Here is a 24,496-nt window from a genome sequence, read left to right on the forward strand (position 1 = left end):
GATATGAAAGGGAATTCTAGGAATTCAGATGGGAGGAGTTACTATACAGTAATTGATCACAAGAAAATGAAGGGTGTTTATATACAGACATCTGGAATTTTGTACACACCTGTGCTTCAGCAGAGAAATTTAGGACAGCTCGTAGGCCTATGTGGCTATTATTATGGGTAGGAAAGGATGACAACTAAGACGATTTTGTCATAGCTCCTGTTCCCTCCAGCCCACACTGTCATTATCAATGCTCAGGGAGGGCCCAGAACGAATGTGGCATATTTAAAGGGAACACAGTGACCTTTTACACCAGAGCCCTAACCCTGTCCTTCTCTCTCAGCCCTCTTCCCCACTCTCTGACTCCAGAGGACTTCTGGCTGGGGCAGAAGTTCTCAGCCTTTGATTCCTCTTTCAAAAAGTGTCGATCCTTCTTTTTTATTTTCTTCTCCCAGAACTATTCATAGAAACAGTGACTGTGACTTCATTTTTGACTTTATCCTCTCCATTCCAGATCCACCTTCCCGTTGATTTCTCAATCCTACTTGTGTCCCCATTTTCCTCCTTTCCTTCCTTTCCCTCTTTCTGGGGGCTCCTCACACACCTCTCTCTTGCAGGTCCTTGTGACCTCAGCTTCCCAGGGGTGGCCAGGTAGGGAGGAGCAGTGGCATAAGCCAGAGCCTGGCATCTGCCCGGTCACACCACCCACAGCCCTTGGCGGCTGACTGCCAGTTTTGGGGAACTGACCTGGCTGGGACAATCCTGGGGCTCTGGCTGCTTCGGCTGACAAATTGCTTGGAGACCTTGGCCTACCCTAGAAGCTGGGTTGGCAGGGATCTTAGTTTCTGTTTTGTTTGACCACGAGTACATTGAAATCTTGCTATGTAATATCGTTTCTTCACTCATTCAACATTTACTGGGCACCTACCACATGTTGATTACCTGCTCTAGGTACTGGGCAGGCAGAGACGTAAACAAGGGCTTCCAAGCTGGTGAGCAGGCTGCTGCTTTTGTAAGGAACTATAATACAGTGTGAAAAGAATTATATGAACAACATGAAAAAGACTTGACTGGATGGAAGGAAAATGAATCCATGGACCACCCTTCCTCCCAAATGTTTACTCCATCTTGGGTGGTCACCATGATATAAACAAACATTGATCATGCCAGGTTCTTTTGACTCTGTTTAAACAACAGCCCATTTCCTTTCTCCTCAGGCCAACAAAACAAAACAGCAATAATCATTAGCCTCTCTCTACTAAGGTAACCACGCAGATGTCTCTAACCCGGGGTGGCTTTCCATAGCCACATTTTGACCACTTTTTATTGAAGGCAGACTCAGTTTTTAGTCTTACAAAACTCTCCCCAAAGTAGGGGGCTGTGTGGAATCAAATGGGAAGGTACCTCTCAGGAACGACCTCTTTTTGGAAGGGGTGGGTGGATGGAAGGATGCAGAGACAGATGTAGTAAAAAGCAGAAGGCCGGGAGTTAGATGATCAGACATCTGGTCCCAGCTGTTCACCACTTTGCCTAATGTCTCTGGCCTTAGTTTCCTCATTTGCAAAATGGGGGTGATAACAGCACCCACCTTGTAGTGTCATTGTGAGAACTGGATGAGAAAATGCATATAAAACGCTTAGTGCACAGGCACAGCTGCAGGGAGGATGATGATGGGGATGGTGAAGAGCAGGCTCTGTGACGTTAGGAAAGTCACTTATATATACCGGCCTCAGTTTCCTCATCTGCAAAAGGAGTGGGTTCCACAGGATCATGTGTAATTCTGTGCAGCACCATTTCTTCAGCATCTTCCTTGATGGTGCCACACTATGCATTCAGAGAAGGGTGAGGTCCAGACCCTGCCCTCCAGAAGGAAGGGGGACAGGCACACACAGATGACTCCAACAGATGATGGGGTCCCAAGGAGCTGCTAAATTCCTGAGCCAGAGCAGTTAGGGAGGAGGTCCTGGAGAGCTCAGAGGGGACACAGTGCTTGACCTGGGATTTGAAGGACCAGGAGACAGAGACTGTGTCTTCCTTTGTGGAAAAACACTTTGTCCTCAGGATAAAGGCCACATCCTTTAGCTAAGCACACAGGTTCCTCATGACCTGGCCCCAGCTCTTTTCTGCTGCTTCTCCACCATTTGTGCCACGTGCTGTGATACTTCCAGTTCCTGAAAAATGTATCATGCCTTCCCCTGCCTCCCTCCCATCTCAGCATGTGCCAGTTCTTTTGGCCTGGAACTCCCTCCTCCTTCTGCTAGGGGACAGCAGAGGGGACAAGCAAGGCACTAGGGTCAGACTGGGGGGTTCACATCCTACCTTTGCCCCAGAGTGGCCAGTGCGGCCCTGCTGTGTTACTCAATGCCTTGGTGAGTCAATGTCCTCATCTACAAACTGGGGATACAGGATGATAGAAGCACCTACTTCAAAGGATGCTTGTGAGGATTAAATGAGGTAACACATGCAAAGTGCTGGCCGGCCAGGCCTACAGTAATCACTGAATAAATATGAGAAGTTGTGAACTGTTTATGTCTGGCCTACTCCTACCTACTGCATTCCAGGTCTTAGCTTAGTCATCACCTCCTCACCAACTTTTCTAGCTCCCGAGGCCGCCGTGTGCTCCTTTAGTGCACGGTATCCCTTTTTCTGTTAATACACAGTGCCAGCCAGCCCACCAGACTGCAAACTCCACGCGGCCAAGAGCCAGTCGCCTGTGTTGGCTGCAGGAAGAGACACATGGTAGGCACTCAGTAAACACTGACTGGATGCCATGGGGTGAGGGTCCCATTGATTCGAGGGTGCAGCAAGCGACTTTGGGGGGCAGCCAGGGGTGGGGGTGGCCCGCGAGGCTGAACGGACAGGTGGACTTCGACTCCGCGGGCGACAGAGGGAACCTGGGCGTCGAGGGTGTCCAGGGCCCCGTGCCACCCCGGGACTGAGGCTGGGAGGGCGCAGCGCGGTGGGAGAGGATGGCGCTCACCTTTGGCCGGGTCTGCGCCCCGGAGAGAAAATGCAGCCTGACGGGTCGGACCGGCACGCTCGGCCCCGCCCTCGCCCCGCCCCGCCCGGCCCCGCCCCCGCCCGCCGACCGCCCCCTCCGGCGCCCGCCGCCGCCGCAGCTGTGGCCCGCGCCGTCCCCGCGTCGCCCCCGCGCAGGGCGGGCCCCGCGCGCTTATTCGGCCCCCGAGGAGCGCGGGTGCCCAGCCTGCTGCCGGCCGCCGCCGCGGGATGCTGCGCTCCACGTCCACGGTCACCCTGCTCTCGGGCGGCAGCGCCAGGTCGCCCGGGTCGCCCAGCAGGAGGGTGAGTAGCTGGGGGCGGGAGCCCCGCCGGGCTGGTGCCGGTCTCCCATCCTGGCTGCCCCGTCTGTAGGGGGTCTGCGGATGGGGACGCGCGGGAGCCAGCCCCGGGCCCCGACGGCGCCTTACCCTGTAGGCTCAACTTTCCGGTCCCCTAGCTCGGGCTGCGACCCTCCCTCTCAAGGTTTCAGGGGCGCCCCACCGGCTGGAAGGAGCGGGCTGAGGGAATTTTATGGAATTCCCAGAGATTTCCTCTCCTTCCTGCCTCCTCTGTCGAGCCAAGTTTATTGGTGGCGCCAGTTTAAAAAGCAAGGAAGACATTTCTGTAGTGTCCTCACCTTGAGACCCAGAAGTAATGAAGGTGTTTAAAACTCAATCTTTACTTCTTCCATTGATAACAGAAAGAAGGGGTCACTTGTGTCCACTGGTGATAGAATAACGCTGACTCTGTAGGGGGTTTAGCCAAGGTGGGGCACCACTTTGCAAACTAGAGGTCAGCAGCTGGCCACCTGGGAGCCCAGCTGTGTAGGATTCTGGTTTAGGCAAACCACTTTCTTCTGTCTGATTTAAATATTAGCACAGGGGCAGCAGTGGTGGCCTTGAAAGCCCCGACACCATTTCCAGGGAAGGTTGCCCTTTGGAAGCAATGTTTCCCTGCCATCTTTGTTGCATCTTTTCTCACCGCTCCAGATGCTCTGTGAAAGAAATGCTAGGCACATGCAGGGTGTGACTTTCAGGCTCCGTGTTTTCTCCAGCACACTGCTAGGGGCTTGGTCTGCGGCTTTTTAATTCTTCCATTTATCACAATATTCAGTGCTTATCACTTGGCACGTGTTCACTGTGACTGAGACTTCTGTAATCATGTTTCCCCAAGGTTTAGCCAAGCAGGTGGTTAAGTCCAAATCAAAACTCCCTTTGATACTCCCATCTGTTGGCTGGCCTTGGGCATACTTAGTTGCTCTTGCATACCTCAAGCAAGTGATGATCACCTCATAAGCTGTCTTTCTTTAGCTCTGGAAGAAAGGTTTGTGTTACTCTTGAGTGTAGGCCAAGTGAAGGGTTGCTGTGTGTGTATGTGTGTGTGCACGCACACTGCAGACACTTAAGGCTGATGGAACTCCAGCTGTCCAGTCCTTAGCTTCATAGAGCAAGATCCACATTAGGTCCAAGTGGGCTTTCAGCCACAGTCCCGGCCTTACTCCAAGCTGGGTATTTGCATTTTTCTATAGAAATCTTTCTCCATTGGAACACAATCGCGATTGAGAAAGAATGAAGTCACTGAAAAGCTAGCCCTGAGCTATATGTGACCAGATTGCTTGAATTGCATGAAATTCTCTTAAGTTCCCCTCCAGAGGTGGGGACTGTTTGGGGTGGCTAACATGATATTGTGGGTGGGTACAAATGTGACTAGTATACCAGGTAACATTTCTGAAGATTTTTTTTTTTTCTCAAATGTTTACTTTGGAGTACTTCTTTAGTTATGAGTGCTTTGGTATGAGTGCTTTGGTGTCTGGCACATAGTGACACACTATTGAAAAGGCCTTGCCTTTTGAATAAGATGGCAGAAATAGTTTGGACTGGAGGACTCAGGGCTCTGAATCAGACCATGCAGGGATGTCCACTTGTTCTGGAAAGAAGATAATCTAAAGGTTCTAGGGTTCTCTCTATCTTTACAGTTTCCAACTCTGCTTATGATCTGCAGATGTCATAGGTATCTCTGTGTGTGTAGAGGGAGGCATGGTGGGAAGCCGTGATCCGTTGATTAACAGATTTATTAAGCATTCATAGATCTTCTGTGTGAGGCAGGGCTGGGCATTGGAGTCCACTCTACTTGTGGAGGCAGACATTGTCCCAAACTACCATCATACAGAGTGATAGTGGTAGTAGTGGGCTAGAGGGTAGAAGCTGAAAGGAAGGGTTCTTCCTGAGGCATCTGAGTAAGGCCTTTCACTGCAGGTGACGTTTGAGTTTAATCTTGCAGGATGAGTAGAATTTGTAGGGGGATTGACATCATTGGTATTGAAAGGAGGAAACGTTCATCTAAATGCAATACTTGGCATATAGTCATGTGCTCCCTAACAACATTTTGGTCAACAGCAGACTGCATATATGACAGTGGTCAGAACAATCGCTGTACCATACAGCCTAGGTATATAGTAGACTATACCATCTAGGTCTGTGTAAGTTTGCTCTATGATGTTTGCACAACGGCAAAATCGCCTAACAATGCATTTAGGAGAACATATCCCCATTGTTAAGCAACCCATGACTACTGTACGATGATGGCATATTAGATCTGCTTTGGGATAAAAAAATAGTTATTTTTTAGAAAAACAAGGATAGGATGTCTTGAAAATAAAATCGTAGACCAAACAAGCAATCATAAAAAGTGTTCCTGAAGTTAAAAAGTTTTTCAGTAAAGACTGTACTGTTCTGTTGTTCCTCTCTGGTGATGGACAAGTGATGGTTTTGAACAGTAACATGTTGGCCATTAAAACTGTATTTCTGTTCGTCCAAAGAGCTTATCAAATTAGGGACTGCGGGGGAAACCAGGCTATGTGGCTCTAGATGTTCAAGCCAACCAGAAACGATGGTGACAGCTGACACTGAGCAGGGAGTTCTCTGGGTCAGCTGCCAAGGGCAGTGTGTCCAATCAGGTGGTCACCAGTTATCCTTTGTTCAATGGCTGCCACCTGCAATTTGTACTTGCTTCTTATCTGAAATCATCTCTCAAGGAAACAAAAAACAAACCGGTGGAGAGAGTAATTTCTGTCAGCTGATAAACAAAGCTCTGAGAGGCATTTGTGGATATCAACCAACAGGAGTTGTGAAATGTAAAAAAAAAAACAAATCTGCCTTCAAACCAGTTGTGCACTCACTAAAAATAGTTTTATCTATGGCAACAGCAGGGAGATAAATTGGCTAGAGAATACCACAGCCAGAATGGTGACCTTGGGGAATGGGGAAGCGTTTTTTAAAATATTGACATTGTTTCATGCTTTCGAAAGGAATTTAATAAATGCCAGTTCATCTGCTGGATGAGCCTTCAAAATGAAAGGCCACTTGTGTGGCCAGGTTGTGTGCTTTGGGGGAGGCACATGTTGTCTTGTGCAGCCGGGTATTTTTGGCTGAGCTATCGGGCCAGGGTGGTGTGAGACATGGACCTGTCGAGGATTTTCTCCGGCACCAGGCTTTCTTGATAAGACCATGGGCTGGTGTTGCTGGTATCACGGCCCCTGGGTGGCACATAAAAAAAACAAAACAAAACCCGACAAGGCACATGATAGGATTATCTCCTAGCCTGCCCTTGCTGATATTTCCTTCTATTTGGCAAAGGTTTCCTCTGTTAAAAACCGGAATGGGCCTGCCAGTCATTGCTCCCTGCTCCTGCGTTCCATTTCTGTCCCATGGCTCAAAGACAAGAATTCTCTTTAGCTGGCCTGTGAATGGGTCCGACAGGTGTTTATCTCACTTCCTTTTCCCAGTAGACAGAAGCATCTGTACACATAAGCTCTGTATCATCCTATGGGCTCTGAGGAAGGGACACAGGATGTTGTGGGACCTTGGCGTGTGGCGGAAGGAAGCTGGCTGCAGCATCCCTCAGGGAGGGGAGGCGGGTCCCACTGCACCCAGAAAACAGACTGGCCTCTCACCAGAGCCCTCCTGAGCCAGCCCCTGACAGGCCACGGGGTGAGGTTTTGGAACCATGGCATCCTCAAGGCTTAGCCAAAAGTCTCTGCCATTAAAAAGACAGTTGTAGGTTCAGAAAAACATGTCCCAAGCTCTATCCTTTTGTTCTTCCACCTGGCCGTGTCCAATGTAGGATGAACAGACCTGAGCTATGGGGACTATTAAGGAAACTTGATTTCCCCAAGACATGAGTGGAGATCCCACGGTTGTTTTACAAAGGGTGTGGAATGTGATTTTGACCCATTTCGTGTCTCCAGGGCACTGGGTCCCTGCTGTAGTTTACCTATCCTGTGCCTCCACATCTGAACAAGAGAACTGGAGACTGGTGTCGCCACCAAGCTTCTGGGTACCGGGGAAACCCTTTCCAGTGAGTAAGTCTCAAAAGTTGTTGTCTAATCAAGTTCGAGGAGCTGTGGAGCCAGGGTTGACTAACTAAAGACCGTGTTGAAAAGTTTCCCCCTAAGATACTTTCAGCAGTTACGTGTGTTATGGCCTTAAAAGAGTCCCAGTACTTCTCCAACGCACGGAAAAGTAATATGGCGGTGTTTACCTCTTTCCCTACATGTCGATCACACTCCTGACTCTTATTCATTCTTGAAAGCCAGAGTGATCTTTCTGAAATGCAAAATCTAGTCACCTGCCGCCTCTGCTTCAAGAGCCTCCTCGGTACTGACCGGGAAAAGCTCAGACTCCTTAGGTTTGTACCAAGGCCCTCTGATCTGACCCGTGCCTGCCCAGTCCCCACCCCCTACGCATACTCTTCTCAGCCTCTCCAATTACTTGCCAGCACCCAAGCTTCCAATGCCGCTCCTCACCTCTTTGCCTTTCTTTGTGCTTCTCCTCTGATGAGGGTTGCCTCCTCCAGGAAGCCCTCCCTGAACCCTCCTTCCTGTGTTCCCCTAGGGGCCTGTGCACCGTACCATAGCCTGCTGCACCTATGATTAACTACTTGAGGAGTTGAGGGACCCTCCCTCCCCAGGCCTGGTGGGATAGGTGCTTAGAAGGAGGAGGCTCACCAAGGTCTTAAAGAAGCCACGTTAACATCGAAATGGCAAATGGGAAAACAGGAAGAGAAGCCTTGGGATAAAGCCAGCTCATCACTTCTGACCCACCTGGGCAGGAAACAGGTGACACATGCATGGGACTGCTGGCCCAGGTGAAGAGTTTGACAGTTCTGGGAAGTCCTCCAAATATTCCAGTTGCCTTATCCTGCTGCACAGTTGGAGTTTCATTCCTTTGGTTAAGTCAGTGGTTGTCAACCCTGGTTGCACATAGAATCGCTGGGAAGCTTAAAGTAGCATGTCCAGGCCCCACCACAGAACCGTTAAAGGAGAACCTCTGGAAGTAGAGAATAACATGAATATTGTCTACGGAGCTTTCCAGGTGATTCTAATGTGTAGACAAGGATAAGAATATTTCTTTAAGCATTGCTTCCTCCTTACGGCTTTCTTGTAAAGGCAGCACTCCTGGGACAGGGTTCCAGAAAGGTCCCTTGGGACTTGTGGGATGGAGGGCAAGGTGGTGGTGAGGGCAGCCTGAGGGAGTCGTAATACCCCAAGTCACACTGGTATCTTTGTGTGCCCTCATGGACCTGCGTTTTCTCTCTGGATCTTGGCATTTCAGGCACATTGTGTGCCTGGTACAGACTTGAGCCAGAGAGAGCAGGAAGGAGAAGTTGCAATCCTCCTGTTTATGAATTTTGTCCAGACACAGGAAAGAGGGTGCTTGGATGCTTTATACCACCTGGAAAAAATCCCAGTATGCAGATGGCGGCAGCTAGTTGCTGTCCCTGGGCCACATCTTGCCCTTGGCCTGCTTTATATGCCTTTGAGCTGAGAATGTTTTTTACAGTGGCCTGCAAAACCTAAATATTTACTGTCTGGCTCTTTACAGAGTAAGTTTGCCCTACCCTGATGTAGATAATTGGGCTGCAATTTCAGGGCTACAGCAGAGCTAAGAGGCCTAATCTAGATGGAGCATGCTCCGTTCCACACGTCGCCTGCTGCAGATCCGGAGATTTGATACTTGTGCTGAGCAGAGAGAGTGTGGGGTCTGTTCCTTCTGTCACACCCACAGGGGCCACACCTTCTGTCCTTAGGAGGAGTAGGGCAGGAATCCACAGTCACAAAGTGGACCAGGCCCCAGAGAAATGTAAATGCATTTGGCTGATTTCCTTAGGGAAATCTGATTGGCAAAGTGATTAGCAAATCCCTGTCATATCCCTGGATCATCTTCTCCCCCCTTTTTTTCTGAGATGGTTGCTTTCCCCTTGGGCAAGCCCCGGTGCCAGAAGCTGAGAGCCTGACGATACTGGATCCCCAAGAGCACCTGCAGGTGAGAGACCTAGGTCCTCTGCGTCCACAGAGGGGGTCAAAAACAAGGCCCCAGAGAACACACTTTGCTCCCCAGGTGCCCTGAGTTGCAAATAAGGGCTTAGTTGTGCTTTTTCTTGTAGAGGAAGCCTGAATGCTGCCTGCTTCTCCCTTGCTGTCCCTCCCAAGGGGTTGGTTTGCAGAAAGTGGAAGGCTATCTAGGGAGTTGCAGGTATATTCTCCTTAATTTGTTTTAGTTCAACCAAAAACCCACCCGACATTATTGAGCAAATGCCCATTATATGTTGATATCACACTGAGCACTGTAAGGGCTATAAAAGCCATTGCGGTACAAAGCTTGCTTGTTCTCTCCCCTGTGTCTTCCGTTCCATCCACTTTGTGGTGCATGGAACATAAAAGGTGCTTAATAACTATCAGCTGAATTATTGAACTGAGATTTGAATGTTTGTCTCTTCCTCTGGAGGTTTGCATGGCTCCTCTTGTCTTCTGACCAGAGTCTGTGCTTCTCCATCAGGCGTTTGTAGATTGTTAGAGTTGGGTCCGCACCTACTTGTCCATTTTCTTCTTCTGCTCTGGCTTTGGCTACTGGCCTGTAAAAAAAAAAAAGTGAAAAATCTCAGGACCCACCAAACACCTTATGAAAAAGGGAAGGTCAAGCCTAGAGGCTGAGTCATGCAACACCCTCTTCCAAAAGAGTAGCTGTTACTAACATTATGCATTAGCCAGATCTCCATGGAAAGGTAAAAGGCCTCAGGCATCTACAAAAGACTGCCCCCTCGGACCATTCAAAAGGAAATTCTTTGCTGGCCTCCCATGCACAAGGACATGCCAATTGTAACTTTTGGTCTGTGGTCTAAGTCTAGCTCCTAAAACTAAAGTCTGTCCACACTGATAATGTTGATTACAAGCTTATCTTCTCAGGTGCAGAATATAGACAAGAGAAGAGCAATCATTCCTTCACCTACCCGAGGACATCTGCAGAATTGATTCTTCCTATACTCCCCTTTTCTCTTCAAACATTCACCTTATCTTATGTAAAATGTAGATTTCCTGGGCACTAACTAAAGTCTCACAAGACTGTAACCATTTCACCTTACCGTCTACCTGCCCCTCTTCCCACCCCTCTTCCCTACATGTTTCCCCTCCCCCCCCTTTAAGGAAATATATAAATACTAAACCTCCTAAAAACCTCTTTAAGAAAACAGCCACAGACATGACTATGGCTTGTGTTTTCCCTGGATGTGCTCTAAAACTGGCTTAATAAACCTCAAATGATTGAGATCCTTGCCTTAGTGACTCATTTTACGTGCTAACATCTGGACAGCGTGGAACACCTTGCCTGATAGCTATCTGTTGTTATGGTGATGGATTCTCCAAACCTCACCGACCTAGGAAGTCCTTTGTGTCCTTCTATACCCAGCTCAAAGGTCATCTCTAGGAGTCTTCCCATTGACTCGCACTTCCAATTAAGATTAGTGTTCTCCAGTAGTACATATATATATACTCATGATAATAAAGAACACTTACACAGTGCTTAATATATGACAGAAACTGTTCTAAGCCCTTTGCACATATTAGCTGTTTTAATCTTCACCACAGTCCTAAGAGGATATAGTATCATTGGCCCTGTTTTACAACTAAGATAACTGAAGCACTGAAGCTTAAGTAGATTTCCAAAGGCTTTATAGCTAGTAGGTGTCAGAACAAGGATTGGAACCTAGGAAGTGCAGTTCCACCATGCTTTAACCAGCAAGCTACCCTGCCTCTCAGTATGGCAAGTGTTCTTGATTGACTTGTTTGGGTGTATTTCTAGATAATGAGCTCCTGGGGGCACAGCTGTTTCTTCGTCATCATGGTACCTTCGTAGCCCTTAAAAATGTATTTTACAAGTCGTGGATGCTCAGTAACTGAGTAATGAAATACACTGAGTCCGGCTTCCTGCTTCGATCTATTGGAAGGGACCCTGGCTTCGGGGATGGGTGGTCCAATAGCAGTGGTGTTCAGAGTAAGGTGCCGTTCTTCCTTTGCCTTGTTCAGAACACAAGGCCTGAGCCAGCTGCTGTGGAAACCCCCAGGTATAAAGTACCTTACCTGCCTCTCAGGTACTTCCCAGTCTGGGAGAGCTCTCAGTATTGTGTATCTGAGTTTCAGGAAATCGTGGAGACCAGCATCATAAAAATCTTAGTGATAAGCAGCACTGCCTTGGTCTTACTCAGTGGGAGGTTTTCCCATAGGGAGGTTGCTCAAGCTGAATGAATGGATGGAGGTCGAATGTACCAGCTCAACTTCATGGGTGGGTGCAGGGGTTACTTTCCTTAGTGCTTCTATTGGGAATTCAGAGTACCTTCTAGACCTTCAGAATATTCTCTTTGCTGTTCCTGAAATGGTCCTGTGGATTTGAAAAGGATTCGTCCCTTTCTCTCTCTGTCTCTTTCTGACATATTCTCTTTCAATCTTTATTATTGCTTTTACTACTATTATTCTCCTAATTATAAAACTCACACATATTTGAAATAGTTGCAGACAACACAAAAATATTTTCTGGAGATAAACACCATCAACAGTGGGTTGTGTTTCCTTAAGGTTATTTTTCCCTCTAAATCTACTTAAGTGTATTTAAAATATAAAAATGGGATTATTCTTAACATTGTCTTCTGCAGCTTTCTTTTTTTCCCCATGGAAGTACATTTGGCCATCTTGTAAGGAAGATGTGTGATCCTGTTCCAAGCTGGGTTTAAATTGCTCCTGAACAGCCAGTCCACCACTGGGTCAGCGTTTGCTAAAGAAAAACTGGCTGTGCTCCTTAAGGTTTCCATCAGAGCACCTCTATTGGCAAGAGTGAAGTTCGAACAGGGCCCTGGGGTGCAGCCTCAAGCACCTGCTGCAACTGCCAAATATCTTTGAAGTCAAATATTTTATTTTACAAGTTCATTTTATTTTATGTGTTCTGTTTACCCTGTGGCTTTATATACCCCAGGGTATAAGTGGCTCAGCGTGAGAGCTTTATGTATAAGGTGTGCCCAGCTCCCCAGCTAGTGTGTCGAGGAATATCAAAGTTCTGGGTGGGAAGATTTAGAATGGGCTCAAGCAGGAGGAGGGGCCATCTCATTTTGGGTGTTGGAACCCATGGGATACCCTTTCTGAAAATTTTACCCCTCTAAAGTAATCAGCCAACCAATAGGCATCCCTTACAGTGCTAATGTCCCAGATCCATTGACCAAATTGTCATTTTTTTGGAAACAGAGCTGTGAATTCACGTAGGTCTGTTTCATTTTGGAGCATATAGGATGACAGGATGATGATAATAATAAAAATATCCAACATTCATAGAGGCTTACTATATATGCCAGACACCCTCCTTGTATCCCATTTTACTCCTGACATTCAGAGAGATTAAGTAACTTGCCCATGGTCACACAGCTGGAGCCTGTGTGTGTGCATGCATGTGCATATGCATGTATGTATGTGCATGTGTGCACACATACACATGTATGTATAGGGGATATGGTGCTGGGGAAAAAAGCGATTCCTTTTCCCAGTGGAATTATGCCATAGATTAGACCCAGCCTAATAGAGAAGATTGTTGAGCATCGCAGATTTGGATTGCGTACCTGGTGTGACTTACACATGGTTGTTTGTGCAAATGCCATGAATTCCCATCAGTGTTGTTGCCTGCAGGATAGAGCTACCTGGTGGTATGGCTTGGTTTCTTTCTGGCCAATGTGACTGGTGGTGAGCTTTGAAGGTTGGTTGTAAAGTTGGCTTCACAAGAGGTGTTGATAGCTTTGGGGGATAGGCCGCATCTGACCCTGAGGTCACGGGGGATGAAGCTTATCCAGAGGAGAAAGAGGATGGAGGGGGGGCGGGTCTTGAAACCAAGTCATGTGACTTAAAGAACGTGATTAGTCCAGGATAAAGGAGGTTCAAGGGACAGGAGGACTGTTTAGAGAAAGGAGAATTCTGCTGCAATCCGAGGACAACCGTGGGCCTGTTAAGTAGGAATTCTGGAGAAGAACATGTAAACTCAGTGTCAGGAAGTTAGAGGTGCCTGGTAGCCTAATGGGATGCTTTGGAGGGAGGCGCTGGTGTATGTGGAACTGTTAACCTGGGTCCCAAACTTTGCTTCTCTAACCTGTTCATTGAAAATGAATAGGCTGGTTCCCACCTAGTTCCCACCTGGTTCCCAGGTACATTGTTGGGTGTGGGGTTCCTTCATGGGTGGGTAGGTTGGACTTAAAAGGTCTTTTACAATCCTGTCCAGCCCTGGGCTTCTAGGCGGCAGGGTAGTTTTGCTCAGAGGCCACCCTGTACACCAGTGCAGATCTGTGACCCTGCAAACCAGGTTGGGGCAGGGCTAGGGAGGATTAGTTTGCTAGGGCTGCCATAAAAACTACCAGAAAGCTGGTGGCTTAAACAACAGACATGTATTGTCTTACAGTTTTGGAGGCTAGAAGTTCAGAATTAAGGTGTTGGCAAGGTTGGTTACTTCTGAGGGCTGTGAGGGAATGAGCTGTTCCAGGCCTTTCTCCTTGGCTTGTAGATAGCTGTCTTGATGTTTGCATGGCGTTCTCCCTGTATGTGTGTGTGTCTCCAAATTTCCCACTTTTGTAAGGACACCAGTCATTTTGGATTAGGACCACTCTTATGATCTCATTTTTACTGAATTACCTCTGGAAAGATCTTATCTCCAAATAAGGTCACATTCTGAGATACTGAAGGTTAGCACTTCAGTGTATGAATTTTAGGGGGACACAATTCAACCCATAATGGGGGGCAAGCATGTGGCATTTCAGGGAGCACAGGCCCTGGAGACTGCCTGGGTTCAAATCTCAGCTCTGCCATTTCCTAGCCATGTGACCCTTCAGAGACTTAGCTTCATCATCTGCAAAATGGGGCTGGTAAGAGTACCTGTTACCATAGGGTGGTGGCGAGAATTAGGTGAATAAATACATGTAAACACTTAGAACGTGCCTGGCATACAGCAAGTACTAAATGCATGGTTAGCTATTGTTATTGCCCCCTCATACTGCAGATTATAGTAGTCTTTCTTTTTTTGCTTTATTGAGTAGGAAAATGACTTTGTTTATACTCACCCTTTGTCGATAGGATATTCATAAATCATGCAAGTTGGAGCTTCTTTCACTGGTTGGTGTAATTTTTTTTTTATTTTAAGAGAAATGGTACAATTTAGACTTTTAATAATCATTTAGGAGCCTTTTTTCCAACATTTCAGTGAACTTTGTGGCAGCCTTTAATAAACTGACATGAGAGTCTCCGTGATTGGTGACCAATATTCATGGTGGTGTGGTTAATCAAGGAGTCAGACGTTTTATTAATCATAATTACTGTGTTCCTATATGCTTATATGCTTGGCCAGCTAGCTGTCTTACCTTTAGTCTGTATTCAGCAAACACGAGCAGCTTTGGTTTTGTTTTTTGTTTTTAAATTGCAGCAAAGTACTTATAACACGAAATTGATCATTCTAACCGTTTTTAAGCCTATGGCTCAGTGGCATTAAGTGCATTCACATTATTGTGCAGTCAGCACTACCATCCATCTCTAGAACTTTCTTCATCTTCTGAAGCTGAAATTGCATGCCCATTAAACACTAACTTCCCAATCCCCCATCTCCTTACCCCTGGCAACCACCGTTCTACTTTCTGTCTCTGTGATTTAAACTTCTCCAGGTACCTCATATGAGTGGAATCGTACAGTATTTGTCTTTTTATGACTGATTTATTTCAGTTAGCATAATATCCACAAGCTTCATCCATGTTGTAGCATGTATTAGCATTTCCCTCCTTTTTAAGGCTGAATCCCATTGCATTGACTGTGTAAGTCACATTTTCATCTGTCAATGGACATCTGGGTTGCTTTCACCTTTGGGCTATTATGAATAATGCTGCTATAAACATGGGTGTTCTTTTTAAAAAAAAAATCTTGTGTTAATCATGTACATGTCTGTTGTAGAAAAATTAAATATATAGCCAGGTAGAAAGCACTCTCCTCCCCCAATCACCTGAAATCTTACTGCTTTAGAGAGAACCACTGTGTGTATTTAGGCTTCTAATCCCTCTAACTGTTCTGGACTATACTTGTGAGATGAGATTGTTTTGTGCATATTGTTATGGAACCTGAGCTATTGTTATACAAAGTTTGAAATCTGTGAAGTTATTTGGGAGTTCCCTTGTTTTGAGCAGCTGGTGTGGGTGCCTGTGCTGGGCCCAGCAGAGGCACAGGCTGGCCTTGTCGTCACAGTCTCCTGTGTTCTCAGTACAGTGACCCCATCGGAAGTTGGGGAACAGGCTGTGAAAAGCCCAGGGTCACCTGGCTCTTCGTGCCCCAAACGCTGGCTCCTGCCTGACCTCTCCTCTCCACCTCTTCCAGGCCAATGTCTGCAGACTGCGGCTGACCGTTCCTCCTGAGAATCCAGTTCCCGAGCAAAGCGAAAAGAAGGCTGAGAGAAAAGAGCAGGTAAGGCATGCCCGAGGCAAGGCTCCCGCAGGCTCCGGTCTTTGTGCTCTTAGCCGGCTCTGCCTGCCGTGCCCTAGCCGGGCTGTTCACGGGGGCTCCTGTCAGCAGCCCCGATGAGGAGGAGGCCCTCTTCACCCTCCCGCCTGGTCTCCCGTCCTCCCAGCACGCACACCGCTCTCCCCAGCTGGCTCTGCCGGCGGCCTGCCCTGCTCTTGTTTCTCGGTGAACACTGTGGCTCTGTGTCGCCTCGAAGCTGCAGGGACGCTGGCCTTAGTGACAGGTGCTGTGGCAGGGCATGTGGGTTTTCCTGAAACAGCCCAGTCCAGTTGAGTCAAAGGGCCCATTGTGCGCCGCTACGGGGCAGAGGGAGGCGCGGCCGGGGCTGTCGTGGGGGAAAGGGCGCTTTCTCGGCTGGGGGAGGAGGCGTTCAGCAAACATGTTTGTGCCAGCTCATGTGCTAGTGCTGGGACCATGTCGATAAGTATGTCCTTGCCTTAGAGGAACTTGCACTTTTCCAGGTGAGACAGGTTTATTTATTTATTGTACAAATACACAGTGATGATGTGATATTTCAAGTGTTGGGATCCAGCGGTGTAATGAGGGCTCTGGGAACACAGAGATGGGAATAACTGCTTGGGAGGTCACATTGGAGCGGGGGGTTAAAGGGTAAAGAGGAAGTCCTGTTTACCTCTAGGCCTCTGGTCCTGGCCAAGCCATTTTACTCATTCACAAGCAATTATGAGGCACCTACTATATTCCAGGCACTGTTCTAGGCAGAAGGAGTAAACTAGTGAACAAAGCAGTAAACAAACAAACAAAAAATCTGTCATCCATGGCACTTACATTCTGGTGAGATAAGAATGAAAATAAAGTAATTAAGTACATTTTATAGCAGTAAGGAGGTAGTAAGTGCTGATGGAGAGAAGAGGACAGGAGTGCCAGGGAGTAGGCGTAGGCGTATTTTTTCTTGTGCATATATTTTATGTGGATATAAAATAAAACAAAATAAAATGATATGACATAATATAAATTTCGTAAATGAAATCACGAGATAGTGACCTCCTGAAATATAAGCCTTGCTTTAGAGTTAACCAATAATGTGGTCAACTATACAAAAGGAAGGTTCTCGTTGACTGCTAGGCTATTGATAATGCCCCTGGGTTTCCAGTGGGTCTCTGTGTCCCCTTCCGTCTCCTACATCCTTCCTCTCTCCGCTGCCTACCAAGGACAAAGAGCTGCCTGTGCTAATGCAGATGATGAATGACAGGGACAGGAAGAAGGGAGGAAGGAAAACGAAGTTATGATGAGAGAAAGGTGAGAGAATGTAAAGTTGCTGATCTACCTAAAAAGAGAGGATGAGTCCTGCTAAAAGGATCCAGAGAAAAGGCTGAGCGTGGAAAGCACGAGGTGGGCCCGGGACACCTGGGGCTAGGAAGCAAGCTGGTGCTCAGAGATGAATGGGGTCACAGCAAGGGACCCAGGAGCCAGTTTGAAAGGGCTCTCACTAGCCAAAATTGGAGCAATCTGAGCATGGAAAAGAATAATGACAGTGGTGGGTTATGACACATAGAATCATTTAAAAAAAATCCATATGCTTATAGTGATAACTGGAAAAGGGGAGGGGATGGAAAACAGAAGGCTCTTCTTCACAGAACGCAAGCTAATCCATTTAGAAGGTCTCTATTTTGCAACCCCCAGGTAGATTCATCAGTAGAGGCAAAAACTAGTTGGCGAAAGGTTATTGTGGAATGGGTTGCTCATGTGGTCTTAGGGTATTAATTACCTCAACAGATTACTCCCTGATTCTTGAGAGACATGTTCCTTCACAGTGGAGTGGGCTGGCAGGCCACGTTTCCACCACGTGATCCAGCCTAGCATCACCAGTCGTGGGGCAGCTGACGTTCCGGGACCTGAGGTGATGTGATTGAGAGGTGCACAGTATGACCTGTGTAACGTTCATGCCATACTTGGTCAATGGACTCTAATAATAAGGAAGCAGCACTGTCTAGGGGATGGACATGTTTGAAGCTCTGACTTGAGGGTGTGGGGGGGCAAGGGCAATATACGTAACCTAAACTTTTGTACCCCCACAATATGCTGAAATAATAATAATAATTAAAAAAAAAGAAATATTTCTCCCAACCAAAAAAAAAAAATAAGGAAGCAGAAAAAACTAAAATGTGGGACATTCTGCAGAACAATTGGCTTTAACCCCTTCATAAATTTAATGTTATTAAAAAAAAAAGATGAGAATTTGTTGTAGGTGAGAGAGACTAAAAGAAACTTAACATTAAATGCAGTGAGTCAACCTTGATTAGATCTTGGTCCAAAAAATCTCTAAAAGACATATTGGGATTATTATATACTTTCAAATATGAACCCTACATCAAATATTATTAAATGTTAACTTTCTTGCCCTAATGGTACTGCGGTTATATAGTTGAACTGTTCTTTCGGCTTCTCTGTAGATTTGAACATTCTCCAAAGAAAAAGTTTGGGGGTGAAGCTCATCCCCAAGCAGAAAGTGGGAATGGTCTGGCTTCAGCCACTGGACCCTTGTTGATGAGTAGGATTGAGGGGCCCTCTGTTGCTGGGGGGGTGTCCCCTTCTGCCCTCACTGCTCCCTTCTCCCCTCCCTTTTAGAGCTGATGGCTTGCTCAGAGAACTGGGCCTGGGCTGTATCCAGGGTGCACGGCTGCTTAGAGCACTTTTTGAAGAAGGGGCCCAAGCTGGAGTGAGGGGCAGGACAAGGGTACTGGCTGTGCCCATCCGTATGCACAGGAGGGGACTTGGGAAACTCAGTCTCTTGGAGTCAGACCCGAGCTGCGTGCCTGGGCAGATGTTTGTGAAGGGTTTCTGAGTGCCAGAACTGGGGTGGTAGGTGCCCTGGAGGGCCTGTCACCGCTGAAGAAGAATCAAGTGTTCCCAAGGAAAGAGACACATGTGTTTAGCTATGTCAAGTGGAGCTGATAACCAAGTTGTGTGCCAGTTTGCTTATTGGCCTTGAACAGTGCTTTTCAAACTTGTTAAAGCAAAAGGAGCCCTCTTTTTTTTTTTTTTTTGCATCAAAATGTTATACTGAATCCTCACATGTAAACCAGGCAAAAGTGGCACTGGTGGGGGCCCAAGTCCTCCCAGCCTCCCTTTGCCCTTCGACCCCCAAGCACCCTTGGGTGGGTGCCCGAGAACTCCAAGGCTCTGAGGAGCACAGGACAGAAACCCCTGGGGTTTCGTGCACCAGGTGCTTCTTACACAGGTGCACAGTCGAAGTGCCTGCCTGTGACGCGTTGGTGACTCACTGCAGAAGAACTAGGGTAGAGAGGAGGAGGGTGGGACGGCTGTTTCCCTGGGACTGAAGTCCTTGGGTGGTGGCAGCCCTTGTAGGTCCTGGTGGCAACGAGGAGGCTGTTCTGGGTGATTTTGTCACCATGTCCTGGCCAGGTTCCTGGCGTGAGTCATTGGGAGCCAGAGGCCACGCACCAGCAAGGACACTCTGGAGGGGCCACTTCACCTGATATGGTTTCAACATGGCTGCCCCTCCCTGGGACCCACAGAATTGGGAGGTGCCAAAAGTGTTTTTTTTTTAAGAGAGGGTCTCTTTCTGTCACCTGGGCTAGAGTGCAGTGACGCTCTCATCATAGCTCGCTGTAACCTCAAACTCCTGGGCCCAAGTGGTCCTGCTGCCTCAACCTACCCAGCTACAGGCACAAGCCACCATGCCCAGATAAGTTTTCTATTTTTTGTAGAGTTGAGGTCCTCATTCTTGCTCAGATTGTTCTCAAACTCCTAACCTGAAGCGATCCCCTTGCCTCGGCCTCCCAGAGTGCTAGGATTACAGGCATGAGCCATTGGACCTGGCCTCTTTTCTGTTGCAGAGTTTCCCAAGGTGTCTTATTGATATATTCCCTTTCTGTATCACCAGTGAGAACAAGTGTCCTTTTAAAGGTTTGTCATCTGTATTTCTCCCAGAGCCAGTTTGGGTCCCATTCACTTCCAGGGAACCCGTTGCAGTCATCTTGGACATGGGGCGGGGACATTAAGGGGAATACGTGGAGAGTAGGGGTGGGTGAGGGGAGAGCAGAGAGGGAGGGGAGAGCAGGTGTTGGCACCCAATCCCCCTCCCTTCCCTGGGAGTCTGAACACCCCCTTCCCAGAGCAGATTCCCTCTGCCCCTCTCCCCTTATTTCCTCCAGAGCTGAGTCCCTTGTCTCTTAGAGGCTGATCCCTCCCTCTCTAAGATAATTTATTTTTACTAGAACCTTCTTCCTCAAACAGCCCACCTGAGATTCAGTCCTGAGCCTTGACCCCTCTCTCAGATTTTGAAATGGCAAATAAAGACAAAGGGTAAAAGAAAATGATGATATCTCTCCTTTTAAGTAAAATAACTATATTTTATTATAACAAAATAAATATCGAAATATTGGTATTGTGATTTTGTTCCAGTGTGACATCCTGGTTGGGCTGCAGGACTCAGAGCCTGCTGGGTGGTTCCTCTTGGGTGAACTCATTTGCCCCAGCCTCAGCCCATCTAAAACCAACTTAGTAATCTCTTGCTCACTTTTTTTATTGGTTGGTTTGCCTGTATCAGACAGGTCCACTTACTATCTAACAACACGGGGCATCTCTTCTGTCCTCAAACCCTTGCTGAGGCCCTAGCCCATGATGGGGTCTCTTCCCTGCTGTCTCTCAATTTATCCAAGTCTACTCTGTCCTTCGAGGCTCAGCCAAAGGCCCACTTGTCACCTCTGACAACTTCCCTGACTGCGGTGGGCTGCCATGATGACCCCTCCCTGGAACTACAGGATATGCTACCACTGCTGTCCCTAGCTATCTACTAGCCGTCTACTGCTAAGCACTCTACATGTGCGTAGATATGTTTTTCTGTGAAATCTGAATGTAATATGTGCTTAGCCATATCCATACATGTAGAGAAATGAAGCTGTCTTTTTATTGTCTTCTCAGAGTCTAGTTCCCTGCTTGCACATAGTAGGTGCTTCGTGAATGATTGTTGATTATGATGATTGAGTTTTATATTAGCTCCCTAGAGCTGCCATAACAAAGCACGAAAACCTGGATCGCTTAAACAACAGAAGTGTGTTCTCTCACAGTTCTGGAGTCCGGATGTCTGGGGTCAAGGTGTTAGCAGGTGCTCCCCCAAAGGCTCTGCAGGAGAGTCCTTTGCTTCTTCCAGCTGCTGGTGGCTCTTGGCAATTCTTGGCTTGTGGCAGCATAACTCTAGTCTTCACATGGTGTTCCCCTGTGCCTGTCTCTGTGTCCAAATTTTCCTCCTTTCATACTGACACTAATAAGATTAGATTAGGGCCCACTGTAATGGCTTCATTTTAACTTGACCTTACCTCCAAATAGGGTCAAATTCTGCAGTACTGGGGGTTATCTTTTTATGGGACACAATTCAACCCATAATAAGTTTCTTTGAAGGATATAGTCACCTTGAATTGTATTAGCAACTCAGATGAATTATCCATGGCTTTTATTTGTATATTAAAAATCATTAATAATATGAGAGAGGGAATGCTGATTAGTTTGTAGGCACAAATGACATGTTGAGAAATTGATAAATGTGGAATATGATGTTTATAAAATGGTTGCATATTAGAATTAAAATTAGTAGTAGATAATTTTGAATTTTGAAGTAAATACCTGTCATTTTCAAAGAACTTTGTGAATGTGTGTCTCCATATTCCTATGCAAATCCATATGCAAAGTATTGCTATGTGCATATGCAGGTATACACACACACACACACACACACACACACACACACACACACACAGGAACAAGAGACAGAGCCCACGCCAGCTATTACAGATTTATCACGTTGAATGAGGGTTTCACTGGATAGCTGAATTTTAGGGAATCTGATTTGAGCTGGTTCTCAGTCTTAGTGATGGTGAAGTCCTTTGCAAATCAAAAAATAGCTGAAGCAGGTAATATTTTCAATAGCAATTAACATTCCAGCTTTGGAGGTGTCCTTTAGTGACCAGTTTTGTTTTTTTTTAAAGAAGCTATTGCTCTCTAAATCTTTGGGAACTCTGAGTGAGAAAGAACAGATATATGAGTATAGATGTAGAGTCAGGGACTTTCATAGCCCAATAAAATGTTGAAAAGGAGGAAACCCATGCCAGTAGGTTTCGTAGTCCCCCTTCCTTTAAAAGCCCTGATGAGTAAGCCTGCTAAGTTCACGTCCTTGGCGCGACTGTTTATACAACATCAGGGCTGTTGCCAGGTGTGGGAACGTGCTGCCCTGATTCAGGGCTCCAGCTGGGAGCCGGCTGCCCTTCGTGACAGCGTGCAGGGACACTGCGTGCCTCTCAGACAGAACAGCCCCGGAGGTCACGGAGAGGCCTGGGGGTCTGGTCCCAGCTCCCTCACCAGCCACTGCAGGAGCCAGCACAGTCAAGTCATCTCTGGGAGCCTCAGTTTCCTCTTCTAGCGAATGGAAATGTTAGCCTAGAGCCCGTGTTTTCCCCAACGTTTCTCTAGCTGTGGAACTCTAGTCACGCTGCTGTATGTGGAAGCGCCACTGGGACATCATCAAAGTGCAGTGGCTGTGGTTCAAAGTGAAGGTCAGGGCTATGTTGGCTGCCTCCACACCCCCCATCTCTCCACCCTACAGCCTCGTCAGACCCTGAGGAATATTGTGTACAAACCCACGGGCCTGTACAACTCTTCAATTTTTCTAACCTTCTGAGACTTTGTGATTCTCTCCCCAAGAACAGAAACCAAGGTCAGTCTGGGGATGAGCATTTCACTGTCAGCCAATTTGCTGATTATAATGAGAACAGCAAAAAGACATAAGAAAAGAGGGGTGGACAGACACACAGAATCACCCAGACGGACATGTAGCGTTTAGTTGAAACCCAGATACTCAGAAGTATAAAGAAACTACAACACCGATACTAGAAACTGCAGGAACTACTAGTATGCCATCAGCACACTAGGTGTGTATTACTCCATGTGTTCCTTAGACTGCCCCCTGAAATTGGAGGTAGTATCCCCATTTTACTGTTCAGGACCCTGCAGCTCGGTGATGTACAGTAAATGACGGTGCACAGGCCACACGGCTGGTAGATAGTGCATTTGCAGTTCCAACTCAGGTTGGCCTGGCCGTGTTGCCACGGGAACATCAGCTTGCGTGCTTTCTCCTATCAGGGAAAGTCTCTTTAGAATATTTACATTTTATCAGTCAAGGTTACCCAAGGTGTGTACTGTACCCCGGGTTCTAGAAAAGCAGTTCCTGATTTTTGTCCCCTCCCATGTATTCTTCCCTTTTTCACTGGAGTTGTTGGGCCCATGCAGCTATCGTCTGCATACAAGCCGTAAAGTCGTATCTTGAAGTTACCTCCTGTCAATGCTGTCATTACAACTGCCACTCTTTTGGGGACTTCTACTTGGCTGAACGCTTTTCTTTTCCTTCTCAGGTATACTAAGTGATATTTTTTCTCAGCATGAGTTTATTTAGGATTATCTCACTATTCACTCTGTGAGATAATCAGAAATAACAGATTAAAAAAAAATTTTTTTTTTTAAAGAGATGAGGTCTTGCTATGTCACCCAGGCTGGAGAGCAGTGGCTGTTCACAGACGCTGTCATAGCTCACTGCAGCCTTGAGCTCCTGGGCCCCAGTGATCCTCCTGCCTCAGCCTCCAGAGTAGCTGGGACTGTAGGCTCGGGCCACTGTGCCTGGCCAAGTATTTTTAATAAGCTAAAGGTTTTGATTTCGCTGACAATAGGGGGCTGCCCATCTCCTCCCTATTTCTCTCCCAGGCTGTGGGGAGAAATTAATTTTTGTCACAAGAAGGCAAAACAATGTCAAGTGTAAATAATGACCTGGGATGAGTAATTTGCTAAGATGGACACGCAGGTCAGACAGGCCAGAGCACATTCCTGACAGTGGCCTCTGCCTGCAGGAGGGACAGGGTGCACGGGGTGGTGCCGCTGTCACGCAGTCCCCTGGCTGGCTGCTGCCCCCTGGCTGGAGAGAAGAGGTGCAGAGCAAGAAGTTTTGGAAATAACTTGGCTTCTATTTTGCAAGGCATTCAAGTCATGTTATGGTCCTTTTAAGTCACGTTGGCAGCCCAGACGTGTGACCGGCTGCCAGTCCTAGCCTCTGGGGCCGGGCTTGGCCGTGGCAGTCTCCCACTGTCAGTTCTGATCTATGTTGAGCTGTGTTTCTGCTGTTATTTTGACAGCCCCGTTGACCAGAGGATTTTCTTCTTTGCACAGATTGGTCCTCAGTGTCTGGGATGATCAAATACTCCAAATATCCTGTTTTTCTTTTCTCCTTCAAAATGTATTTGTGGAGCATCTATTTATGCTGAGTACCCAGGATATAGCAGTGAATATGGCAGATACAGCCCCTGTCTTTGTGGAGCTTGTTGCATTGTAGGATCACATACTCTGATGTAGGATTGAATACTATCACTGGCCTTGTTAACCTAAGCTCTCTAGGGGCCAGTAAATCCCTTATACTACGCATTTAGGCTGAGTTACTTTTCTGTAGTTTTTCTTTCTAAGGCAGTTGCTGCTAAATGTATCTTTAGGGAAAACAGCCATAGAATGACCCGGTAGGTAAATTTTGAGCTGTTGAGTACTCGCAAGGAATAGCTTAATTGAGAGATTTCTGTATGTGTTACTGATTACACCTGTTGCTAATGCTGATGCATCTTTCCTTTCCTCTTCTTTGGCAAT

At 47.1% G+C, this 24,496-nt stretch overlaps 1 protein-coding gene across 2 annotated transcripts in view; it reads left to right on the plus strand.

Annotated features, from left to right (window-relative positions):
* Nucleotides 1-3,109: 3,109 nt before the first annotated feature.
* LOC123623205 (myocardial zonula adherens protein) overlaps nt 3,110-24,496 on the plus strand; it is an 86,094-nt gene continuing 64,707 nt past the window's right edge. Inside the window, exons 1-2 of one of the 2 annotated variants that reach the window (XM_045530077.1) lie at nt 3,110-3,291; nt 15,698-15,784. In XM_045530077.1, the coding sequence (XP_045386033.1) occupies nt 3,217-3,291; nt 15,698-15,784 (162 nt within the window). In that variant the 5' untranslated portion in view covers nt 3,110-3,216. The remainder of the gene's footprint in view (nt 3,292-15,697; nt 15,785-24,496) is intronic. The other variant, XM_045530086.1, reaches the window with a different exon arrangement.

Source organism: Lemur catta, chromosome 1, assembly GCF_020740605.2.
Source record: "Lemur catta isolate mLemCat1 chromosome 1, mLemCat1.pri, whole genome shotgun sequence".
Classification (NCBI taxonomy): Eukaryota; Metazoa; Chordata; class Mammalia; order Primates; family Lemuridae; genus Lemur; species Lemur catta.